General features: G+C 34.7%; 1 protein-coding gene across 1 annotated transcript in view; it reads right to left on the minus strand.

Annotated features, from left to right (window-relative positions):
* CDCA2 (cell division cycle associated 2) overlaps positions 1–12,302 on the minus strand; it is a 30,476-nt gene that overhangs the window by 11,694 nt on the left and 6,480 nt on the right. Inside the window, exons 6-11 of the mRNA XM_069484789.1 lie at positions 11,283–11,367; positions 7,356–7,567; positions 4,857–4,941; positions 3,798–4,039; positions 2,114–2,192; positions 816–904 (exon numbers count right to left, since the gene is read on the minus strand). Of these exons, the coding sequence (XP_069340890.1) occupies positions 816–904; positions 2,114–2,192; positions 3,798–4,039; positions 4,857–4,941; positions 7,356–7,567; positions 11,283–11,367 (792 nt within the window). The remainder of the gene's footprint in view (positions 1–815; positions 905–2,113; positions 2,193–3,797; positions 4,040–4,856; positions 4,942–7,355; positions 7,568–11,282; positions 11,368–12,302) is intronic.

The following is a 12,302-nucleotide window of genomic DNA, read 5'->3' on the forward strand; positions in this document are numbered from 1 at the left end:
AGAGGCATTTTAACCAAAACTCAAATGGAGGAAATAAATGACCAACTACTGATCTTTCACACATAGATCCAGAAGCATATATATACTACCCAATCATATTAGGGAAGAAATTTATGTATTATATTAAGAAACAGCATAAGAACTAGTTGATTTATTCATTCATCAAATATTAGGCAACCACAATTTAGCACCTAACTGCTGTTGGGTTATAGGAAAAAAAAAAAAAAAGAAAACCATGAACTTTTAGATTATTTATGTTTGAATTCTGTGTTTATCATCCAACCAGATCAGCTAAAAATCCTATGATTTCAACTAGAACAGCATAATATATGTTTATACACTATGACGTTATGGATAAAAATCCAATTTTATCTAATTTAATAAAATAGCAAAAGACACATGCATTCAATTGATATTAAAATCCAGTGTAAAACAACAAACCAAAGCACAATTTAAAAAGGTTATATTTATGTCAGTGTCTGGTTCCTTTAACTACATGCTGCTCTTCTTCATTTTTACCTCAATGAAATTCATAAAACCATATGGATCCCAAACAAACTTTTCAAACAGATTATCTTCCACATTAATGCAACTCTGAAAGCACTTTATTTTATTGGATTTTATTTCTAAGTAAATTAATTAAGATCAAATCAGGAAAACATCACCCTAGGGTACAAGCTAGGTAAGATAAGGTATTAGCTCTTAACGACATTGATCAAGCCAAGATTTTATCCATCAGCATGTGATCATGAAAATAGAAAAAGTACACTGCAAGATTTAAAAACAAATACATTGTGTTAAATACAAGCACTTACATTTATTTTATTAGAAGTCCGCGTTATTCTACCAACTTTACAAGAGGATATTTTCTCGTGGTTATTTGAAGGACTTAAGGTATCAGTGCCTGATAAGCAAGACACAAGCAGAATCAAGGTACTGAACACAAAATTATAACACATATCACCTGTTAGATACACTGGATAATCTTTTGTATACCCACCGTAGCATTTAATATCATATCTAAACATAAACAATTACTAAGAGGAATAAATTTTGAAACCCATTTTTTCTTTAAACTTTAGGTTTACTGAATACTCAGAAACTTTCTCATAATTTTGCATGGCGATTGCTTAACATATTATCATGTTAGGACAGCAGACTAAATCATATTACAATAAATGTATGTATTTTTGTGAATGTCCAATTAGTCCTAGCTACATTTCGTACAATGAAATTGCAATGAAGGGCATTAAGATGACCATGAAAATACTTTATTTAATTTTGCAAAGTTTAAGAAAATTTTAATTTTATCACTTTTAATAGTATAAATGAAAGGCAGTCATGTGTTTAAGAGCATAAGCTTTGGAATGTGATAGACTACGATTCACATTTTAGCTCTAACTTAATAATACACAGCTTGGATTCTGTGCTAGTAAGCTTGGTTTGTGTCAAAAAGAAGCCATTAAAAGATTATGACCAGGGAAAACACACAAATAAAGGTTCCCATCCTAAGTGCCCACCCCATGACATCTGTCAGCCAAGTCCTGGTTTGTCAGAAAAGCTAGGAGAGATCTTTGATGCCTTATCACGATCATAAAAAATCCAGAGACCTTAGAATGTATATGTGATAAAAATACCTTATTAATATATATGGAAAATTTTGGATATTTAAGAATGACCCTTATAATCCAGATCATTGCCATTGTGCAAACTGTAAATAGAAACTTATTGTTGATATGTAAGAGTGGAGAGGCCAACTCCACTGCTTATAGCAACTTGAAGAATGAGGGTACCTGTCTAAGAGAGTTAAATGGCTATGATAATGTCACTGCACTCTACCCAGGGTGACAGTGAGACCCTGTCTCAGAAAAAAGAAAGGTATAGATAAACCAGGGTAGTCTTCAACTCCTGGCCTCAAGGTATCCTCCCGCCTCAGCCTCCAGAGTTGCTGGGATTCTAGGTGTGAGCCACCATGACCAGCTCTATTAGGTTTTTTTAAACCAAGTATATATTACTATGACAAATATAAAAATTTTTAAAGAAAATAAAAATATTAAGTTTCACACATACACACTCTGAAAACATCAGTTATAAGATAAACAAAAGTTACTACCTGAAAGAGTCTCAGACATCGAAGACTTGTTAGAAGGACTCAGAACTGCAAATGATACCTGAAGTGGTTCTATGTTTTCCTAAACAAAGGAAAAAAAGAGTAGAACTTAGATATCACTAAACTGAGTGAACATATAATGTGCCTGAAAGAGAAATGGTAAGAATTTATTTTGATAGGAGGGGACTGTAATAAGCCTAAAGATGGACAGTCTATAAAAGATTAAAGTCAATGCAAAACAAAGATATCTAACAAAAATATATATACTTTATATATATTTACTAATCATCTTTATAATGAAACCATGTTTATTAACTGCAATCCACCAAACTAAAAAATAAAATTTTAAGTGAAAGTAGCCATAATAATCCACTGATAAGTTACTATTTGGTTTGTTTATTTAAAACATTCCAACTCCTACAAAATAAATAAGAAAATTCTTTAAAAACAAAAACACAATCTAACACTGTACTATTCAGGGAACTTCGAGGTAAAATGGCAACATAAACACAGATATCAAAATCTTCTTTCCTTTATAATTGCCAGTAAGACAGTAACTGTTGATTTTTCAGAGATAAAAGTTGTCACTTTGAAGAAACTCCCTTTAATCACCACCCTGCTTAGAGGTTTTTTGTTTCTTTAAATCAGAAATAAATGCTAGATTTTATTAAATGTCTTTTCTGCATCCACTGACATGATCACATCTCTGTCTTCGTCTATGTAAGGTATACATAAGGTGAATTACACTGATTGTTTTTCAACCATTAAACCAACTCTGCATTCCTAGGCTAAATCTCATGACATGTTGCTATGTCTAAGAGGACACTGAATTGTAGTTTTCTTGTTAAGTTCTGTCTGATTTTAGCATCAGGTTGATGCTGACATAAATGAATTAGGAAGTATTCTCATATCCTCAATTTTTGGAAGAGTTTGTGTAGCAACAGTATAACTTGCTTAAATGTTTGGTAGAATTCATCCATAAAATCATCCAGACCTCGAGCTTTCTTTGTGGTAAGATTTTAATTACAATTTAAGTGTTTTTAGTTGATACAGGGTCACTGAAGTAATTGATTCCATCTTTAGTGAGTTTTAGTAGTTTGTGTCTTTCAAGGAATGTGCCTAGTTTATCTAAGGTGACAAATTTATTGGCACAAAGTTGTTCATAATATTCTCTTATTATCCTTTTAATGTTTATTAGGAGATGTACTTAGGTCACCTCTCTCATTCCTGATATTGGTAATTTGAATATTCTCTCCCTTTTTCCTGAACAGTCTAATTGGAGATTTATTAATTTTCCTTAAAGCACTTTATTTTGATTTCAATGATTTTTGTTTTCTATTTTATTTGTTTTCTATTTCTATTTGACTTCTGCATTTATCTTAATTATTTCCTTTCTTCTACTTAGTCTTGGGTTTGTTTTTTTTGTTTTTTTTTTTTTTGCTTTTGAGACAAGGTCTCACTCTTGCTCAGGCTGGTTTCAAACTCCTGAGCTCAAGTGATCCTCTTGCCTCACAAGAAGTCATCAAAGCATTGTTTGTAATAGGGAAAATCCTACATAGAAAATAGATTAAACCATGGCATATGCCTTAGTCCACCTAACGACTTCAAATCATAATTACTGCTCATGCAAAACATGTGAGGCCTGATAAAAATACAAGCAACTTTATTGTATACTTTTCACACTTACAAGATTCTCCCCCTTGTCATCAAAGTTTGGTTGAGGTAATCGCTCAGGAACTGGTGACTGCTCTAGTACGGAACTGATCCCGCTTAAGTCCTTCTTACAAACAGGTGTTCCTCCTTTACGCAGTGGAGTATTTGCTGGCAAAGATTCATCAAACACTTCAGGGCTTAGGTCCTCCCCAAAAGTAACTCTCTTCCTCTTCCTTGTATTTATAAAGGCTGGTGCTTTACAATTTTCTTGATCTTCTATAAAATAAATGGCAATATCTTAAAAAATTAAGCTGTATTTCTTATCCAAAAGGCATATACTAGGATATTTTAACATGATTATATTCAGCTATTATTTGTATCATAAAAAACAGCTTATAGAACAAATGCAATATGGGAAAAATAAACAATGTTCCAATTAAAATATGGTAATAGATTTTAAACTAAAATTTTGCATGAATATCTTAAAAGTTTAAAAAATTGGAATATAAATTTTCTTTACAAGTTCTACCATTAAGTAAAAATGGATAGGTGAAATGGATAGACCAATTCTGAGGCTCTCCAAAGAGATTCTCTCCCTCCCAGCTGTTCTTCATTCCTATGTAAATTCAGAAGCATCAAGGCACTAACAGATCATGGAAAATTCCACGTGCTAGATCAGATTTTTATTTTTTTATTTTTTTATTTTTTTGAGACAGAGTCTCACTCTGTTGCCCAGGCTAGAGTGAGTGCCATGGCGTCAGCCTAGCTCACAGCAACCTCAAACTCCTGAGCTCAAGCGATCCTCCTGTCTCAGCCTCCCAAGTAGCTGGGACTACAGGCATGCACCACCATGCCCGGCTAATTTTTTCTATATATTTTTAGCTGTCCATATAATTTCTTTCTATTTTTAGTAGAGATGGGGTCTCGCTCTTGCTCAGGCTGGTCTCGAACTCCTGAGCTCAAACGATCCGCCCACCTCGGCCTCCCAGAGTGCTAGGATTACAGGCGTGAGCCACCGCACCCGGCCTAGATCAGATTTTTATTAACAAGAAAATCATATTCTCAGGCTTAAAAATAAATATGAATTTCTTACCCACTTTTCGTTCTTTGTAACAATTTGCAAGATTTGAGATGAAGCTTGAAGGAGTCTTATCATCACAGAGGTTGTTACAATATTCCTAAACAAAATAAATATCAATGAATGTTTACCTATAGAAAAATATATACATAGTTATTAAGAATGGCAATTTTGAGGTCCCCCTGCCCCGCCCCCACCAAGGGCAAACAGATACTCTACAACTGAAGATTAACTTTATTTTCCTAATCATTCTGGCTTAAAACACCATGATATCAGGCACAAATAAAAACAATGTTCCCTAGATATTACTTTAAAAGATGGTATTTTAGGCCAAAATCAAAAAACAGAAATCAATAAATTTGGGTTAAATTCATTCCATCTTTGATCTAGCAAATGAAGTTAAGGAACATGTGAATGGCTAGAATTACAGTGTACAGCGTACATCCCTCGGTATCCACGGGGAACTGGTTTCAGGACCCAGCGGATACCAAAATCCACAGATCAATTCCCTTATATAAGATGGCGTACTATTTGCATAGAACCTACAAACATCCTCCTGTATGCTTTAAATCATCTCTAGATTACTTATAATACCTAATACAATGTAAATGCTGTGTAAATAGTTGTTACACGGTATTGTTTGTATTACTTTTTACTGTTGTGCTGTGATTTTTTTAAATTGATTTTTTCAGAGTATTTTCAATCTGTGGTTGGTTGAATCCACAGGTGCAGAACCAGTGGATATGAAGGGCTAAATGTACAACATGTGGTGTTAGATAAGGAAAATTATATAAACGGTCTGAGATACAAGAATTGCCCTAAAACAAGAAAAAACCCAATCAGGTTAAATGATATAATAGGGTGTTTTGTCTTTTAAACAAGGGAACCACACCTCTTATAAACATTTAAATCTCCCGTCTACATTAGTATATCCTTGAGGAAGAAATAAGGAAAGAAGGTGGCATTTGCCCCTGTGTTTCTCCAAATGAAGATTATAGAGTAGGCAAGTTAGTAAAGAAGGGTATTGTAAACCTTATAGAAAAAGTTAGGGCAAGCCTAAACACAGGGCCACTAGAGTTCTGCCAGGTCTGTGGACAGATCAAAGTCTTCCCTTAATCACCACCAGCTTGTCCAGCATCAACCTGAAGCCCTGAGCAGTCCATGTTATTGAGAGTTATTCATTTTCTCCAATAGACCCATTCCAAGAATAGCACCTGCTAAGAATAGTCCTGCTCCAAGCAAACATCCTTAATCTGTTATCTCTCAAGTCAGTTCATTCTTCTGACCAATGTTAGGAATACCAGTATGTGAACTAAGTTAACTTACACAACCAAGTTCATGTTTACTTTTAGATTCATTTTTAATTAAAACAACCACAAAAATTAGCAAACAACTCAAATTTTTCTTTGTCTACCAACTGTGGCCTTTTAGTATAAAGATCATTAGTTGTAAAAATCTTCACCTGATTCTAATGACAGGACGATGTTTGCTGTGCCATACTGCTAATGAATAAGAGTTATACAGATCATTAATATGTCAAGTCTCTTTGAGGAAAAGATAAACGAAATATACGAACCAGCAATACTGTATGTATTACAGACCTAAATCAGCTCTTTAACCAAAATGTTGTTAAAACACTTAAAATTGCAATTGCATACCAATTATCCATGTAGATAGAAGGTTATCTAGTTCATTTTGGTTTTTGAAACAGATTTGTAGGCACATTAATGCTTACGGTTTGAAAAAAGATTTGTATTTCTGATGCACCATGTACTGATGGCGATTTCATATTATTATTCCCTTTAATGCTCAAATTACCCTATAAGATAATTACTAATATTATCCTTTTACGTATAAGGAAACTCGGCACAAAAAGGTTCAATAATTTGCCCAGCTATTAATTTGCAAGTCTGGATTTGAACAAGGCACTTTGAACAAGTCAGACTTATCTGGGTTCCCATAACAACCTGCAAACCTAAGTGTGTGTCAAATGGGGCCAATACCTTTCTTAAAGTACTGCTGTATACGTGCCAGAACTATCAATGGAAACCACTCAAGAACTGCCAGCTAGTTTCCATCAATTTCCTCGTTCCTCAGGTTAACATAACTCAGCTTAGGGAAAAAAGCACAGCTGTAAGAGGTATTTTTAAGACCAGATATTTCGGGTGGATAGACAGGTAACAGACTGACACATTAATTATGATTAACTAACATCATATAAAACTAATCAGTAAACTATAATTATGTAAATGCATTGATAATTATAATTAAGATTATGAACCTTTCATAAATTACAGTCTACTTACATGAAATGCTGCATACTATATTCATACTTTATTTAAAAAAAAAGAAGAAAAACTCCACATAATACTATAAATGAGAAAAGATGAGGTAAAAGTTTATGGTAAGACATTTCCTTTTAAACCAGTATGATAAATGACATTTCAGAGGTATTGCTTTGAACCAAAATGAATTTTTCTTCATTTGCTTTAGGAAATGTAACTCTCTTCTTACCTGTAAGCTCTCTGTGAACACCCTGACAGAGGGTTTCTTCAGCACAGAACGAAGCACAAAGGTCTCATGGGATGGAAGGCCCCCCCTGCACACTGGAGCAGCTGGTGACCCGAAGTCAGGGACTGAGTCTGGGCTCACATCTGCAGTGAAGGTGTCAGGTGAAAGCGCATCACTGGATCCTCGGCCCTCTACACAGTCAGCAACCTTGGGTCCTTAGAGATAAAAACACAAACACGAGAGGTGGAAGGTGTCTAAATCTGTTTGTAATGCCAGACTTAGCACATAAAGATGCAGGGGGCCCAGTTAAATCTGAATTCTATCTAATTTCTTACTCATATGTACTTTGGTATAAAAGAAAAAACTAGAGTGATGTCAGCAAGATGGCTGAATAAGCATTCTCTGGCATCATCCCCTGTCCCCCAGAGAAATCCAATTATCCACACAAAAATACCATCCTAAATATCTCAGAACTTGAGAGAGAGGCTGAGACACCCTGTTGGACTACAGAACAAGGCATTTGAAATTATCTAAGCAGAGGAGCAGAAAGAATGAAAAAGAATGAAGGAAGGCTATGGGGATTATGAAAAAACCATCCGGTAAACTAATCCTTGCATAGTAAGAATTCCTGAGAAGCAGAGAGAAAAAGGCCTAGAAAAGATATTTAAGAAAATAATGGCTAAAAATTTCCCAAATATGGGGAACTACGACAACATCCAGGTACAAGAGGCTCAGAGGTTGCCAAATTCAACCCAAAGAGAAGCAAGCCAAGATACATCACAATCAAATTATTAAAAACCAGAACAAAGGAGGAATACTAAAAGCAGCACGAAATAAACATATCACATTCTCATATGGGAGTCTCATATGGCCTTCAGCGGATTTCTCAGCAGAAACCCTAAAGACCAGGAGAGAGTAGGATGGTATATTCAAAGTGTTAAAGGGAAAAACAAAAAACCCTAAAAAAGTGCCAACTAAGAATATTTCACCTGAATACTTCAGGAATGAGGGAACAAAAAAAACTTTCCTAGACAAACAAAAGCTAACGGAGTTCATCACCACTAGGCCTGCTTTGTATGAATTGCTAAACACAGTTCTTAAAGTTGAAAGGAAATACTCTAATTAATAACAAAAAACATGTGGAAGTGAAAAACTCAATAGTATAATATATAGTCATACTCAAGAGTTCTCTAATACTGTAAGGGTGGTAATATGAAGCAAGTTTATCCCCAGTAGGAGGATTTAAAGACTAAACTATTAAAAACAATCGTAACTACAGTAAATTAAGAGATACAAATTACAAAGACCAATGTAAATACTGACATCAAAATCCTAAAAGGTGGGGGGAAAGGAGTGAAAATGTAGTTTTCATGTGCGATTAAAGGCAAGTTGTTATCAGCTTAAAGTAGCCTGTTATACGGACATTTTATATAAGTTTCATGGTAAACATAAAGCAAAAATCTACAGTAAATGTACAAAATATAAAAAGAAAGGATTCAACACAAAAACTATCAAACCACAAAGGCAGGCAGCAAGAGAGGAACAAGGTACCCACAAAACAATCAAAAAACAAACTGCAAAATGGCAGCAGCAAGTCCTTATCTATCAGTAATTACCTTGAATGTAAATGGATTAAATTCTCCAATAAAAAGACAGAGTGGCACCTGGACCTTTCTCCAAGCTGATGGCACTTTTAAAGGGTCTGTACCCACCTCCGTCTTCCTCCCCTTTTCCTTCCAGCTGGCGGGAAGGCACATGATGGCATGAGCTTGACCTGCCGTCTTAGACCACGGAGGGAAGCTCCATTTTGAGGAAGACAAGTAACAAGATCAAATCCTAGTTAAGTCCCAGTGAAAGCCCTGGACTGCCTCCCAGACTTCTGCATGAGGGGGAGGAGAGGGAATGTCCATCTTATTTAAGTTGTCATATTTTGGGGTATCTTTGAAACAGCAGCCTAATTCTTGACCAGTACTAGTCAAGTACTGATACATTTTAATAGAAACAATAGTTGCCAGGAAGGTGAGGGGGAAAAAAAAAAAAGGCAGAGTGGCCAAACAAATAAAAAAACCAAGATCCAATCATGTTTCCTGCAAGACTCATTTTACCAGTAAGAACACAAACAGACTGAAAGTGAAGGGATAGAAAAAGATATTCCATACAAATGGAAACAAAAACAGAGTAGTGATAACTATATTTATATCAGACAAAATAGACTTTAAGGCAAAAACTATAAAAAGAAGCAAATGAGGTCATTATATAATAATAAGAGTTAATTCACCAAGAAGACATATTAACTGTAAATACATATGCACCCAATATTAGGCACCTAAATACATAAAGCAATTGCTAAATGATCTGAAGAAAAAGACTGCAATAATAGAAGGAGATGTCAATATCCCACATTCAGCACTGAAAAGATCATCCAGACAGAAAGTCAATCAACACTGGACTTGAACTACTGTTAGACCAAATGGATCTAAGAGACATATACAGAACATTCCATCCAACAGCAACAGAATACACATTCTTCTCACGTGTCCACGGAACATTCTCCGTAATAGACCATATGTTAAGCCACAAAACAAATCTTTTATTTAGGAGGACTGAAATCACAAGTATCTTTTTGGATTACAATGGTATAAGAAATCTTAGAAAATACACAAGTATGTCGAAATTAAACAATGTGCTCCTAAACAACCAATGGGTCACAGAAGAAATCAAAAAGGAAATAAAAAATACCTTGAGACAAACAAAAATAGAAACACAGCATACTAAAACCTTACGGAATGGAGCAAAAGCAGTGTTAAGAGGGAGATTTATAGTGATAAACACTTATATCCAAAAAGAAGAAAGCTCACAAATAAAATATTTAACATTATCCCTCAAGGAATGACAAAAAGAACAAACTAGCCCAAAGTAGAAGGAAGGAAATAACAAATATCAGAGCAGAAATAAATGAAACACTTAGAAAAACAATAGAAAAAAAACAAAACTACGAGTTGGTTTTTTGAAACAAAACAAAACAAACCATAGCTAGACTAGGAAAAAAAAAAAGGAGACTATTCAAATAAATGAGAAATGAAAGTGAAAACATTATAACTGAAATACAAAGGATCATAAGAAACTATTATTAATAGTTATATGCCAACAGATTGGACAACGTAGAAGAAACTGATCATGAAGAAACAGAAAATCTGAAACAGACCAATAATGAGTAAAGAGATTGAAATAATAAAAAGTCTCAAACCAAACAAAAGCCCAGGACCAGATGGCTTTACTATTGAATTCTACCAAACATTTAAAGAAGAACTAAGAGGAATTTTTCTCAAACACTTCCAAAAAATGAAAGTAGAGAGAATACTTCCAAACTCACTTTATGAGGCTAGCATTTCCCTAACACAAGCTAGACAAGGACACTACAAGAAAAGAAAAACACTGGCTAATATCCCTTATGAACACAGATACAAAAATACTCCACAAAATATCAGCAAACTGAATTCAGGAACACATTAAAAGAATCATTCACCATGATTAAGTGGGATTTATCTGTGGGATGCTAGGATGGTTCAGCATTATTAAATCAATAAATGTAATACACTACATAAAATGAAAAATAAAATTATATGATCATCTCAATAGACACAGAAAAAGCATCTGATAAAATTCAACACTATCACATGATAATCTCAACAGATTAGGTTTAGAATGCATCTTAACAAAATAAAGGACATTTATGACAAACCTGTGCAGTTCCAAGAAGAGAATATCCCTCACATAACAGGAATTCTAAAACATTTCTACTAGGCCATGAGATGCTAAAAAGTAGAGAACCATTTTAGTTTTCCTCATCAGTAGGAAAAGGAATACTAATCATACATGTCCACTGAGTGGGGCACTGGCACACGTGCTGAGGAAAAATTAAACACTTACCACTTGAGGCCTCTGTGAGCTCTGTGAGGGGAACAGACTCTTCAACTGAAGCTCCAGACTGTGTTGAAACAAGTTCAGATGATTTCTTGGGGAAAACATTTAAAGAGTAGAGAAGTAGTACGTTTTATTACTTGTAGTATTACTGACGGCTTTTTGAAGATTTGAGTAAGCATCATGGATTACCTGGAAATCTGGTGTTCAGCCACCTTCATTATCTAGTGAACTCAAAGTATCCAGGGATCTAACAATGGAGTATGCATCCTAATTGCATCCTAAACATCCCACAAAACAATTTTCAATCCCCTAGGAAAAGTTTAAAGGACACATTTTTGTTGCCTTATTAAAGCCTAGAAAGCTGTGTCATTTGCTAGCCTTTAAAGAAAAAAAATTCTCAAAATAAATGTGTTATATAATTATTAGTCAGACACCAAATGATATCAATAGCTAGGGTGGGAAGAACATTAACAGCTAGGATAGAAAACACACTCATATAGTTCAGAAATAATTTCTAAATTGTGGTGTATGGCCACATAATTCATCAATGTTCTCATAAGAAAAAATTACTACTGCCTCTGTCAGATGGTGATTTCATATTAACCTGAATAATGCAGAGATAACAAGGGACTACGAGATACAAATGAAACCCGCTGGACCCTGAAGAATCTCTAATGACTATCCAGCTTCTATTCAGCCAGTCCAAATAAGATGAGCAGGATGAGTGTTGGATCTAAGTGACAGAGAAAGTACAGAAAGAGTTCCAACTGCAATGGCATTAGGTGTCTCCTCTCTTGAAGGAAATGAAAACCTACTGGGTCAAACTGGCACTTAGAGTACGAAGCAAAAGTCAGTCATTCGAGACTAACTCCCTGCTTACATCTGTGGGAAGGTCAACAGATTTTCAATAGTATTATTTTTCTCCTGACTTAGTAAGTCACGTCGGTGATCATCTTTTGATAATCTTGACAGGCTTTAGGTAGTTATAAGCCACAAAAATCCCTAAAACTACTTGAAAGAAGTGAA

This window comes from Eulemur rufifrons, chromosome 12 (genome assembly GCF_041146395.1).
Source record: "Eulemur rufifrons isolate Redbay chromosome 12, OSU_ERuf_1, whole genome shotgun sequence".
Classification (NCBI taxonomy): domain Eukaryota; kingdom Metazoa; phylum Chordata; class Mammalia; order Primates; family Lemuridae; genus Eulemur; species Eulemur rufifrons.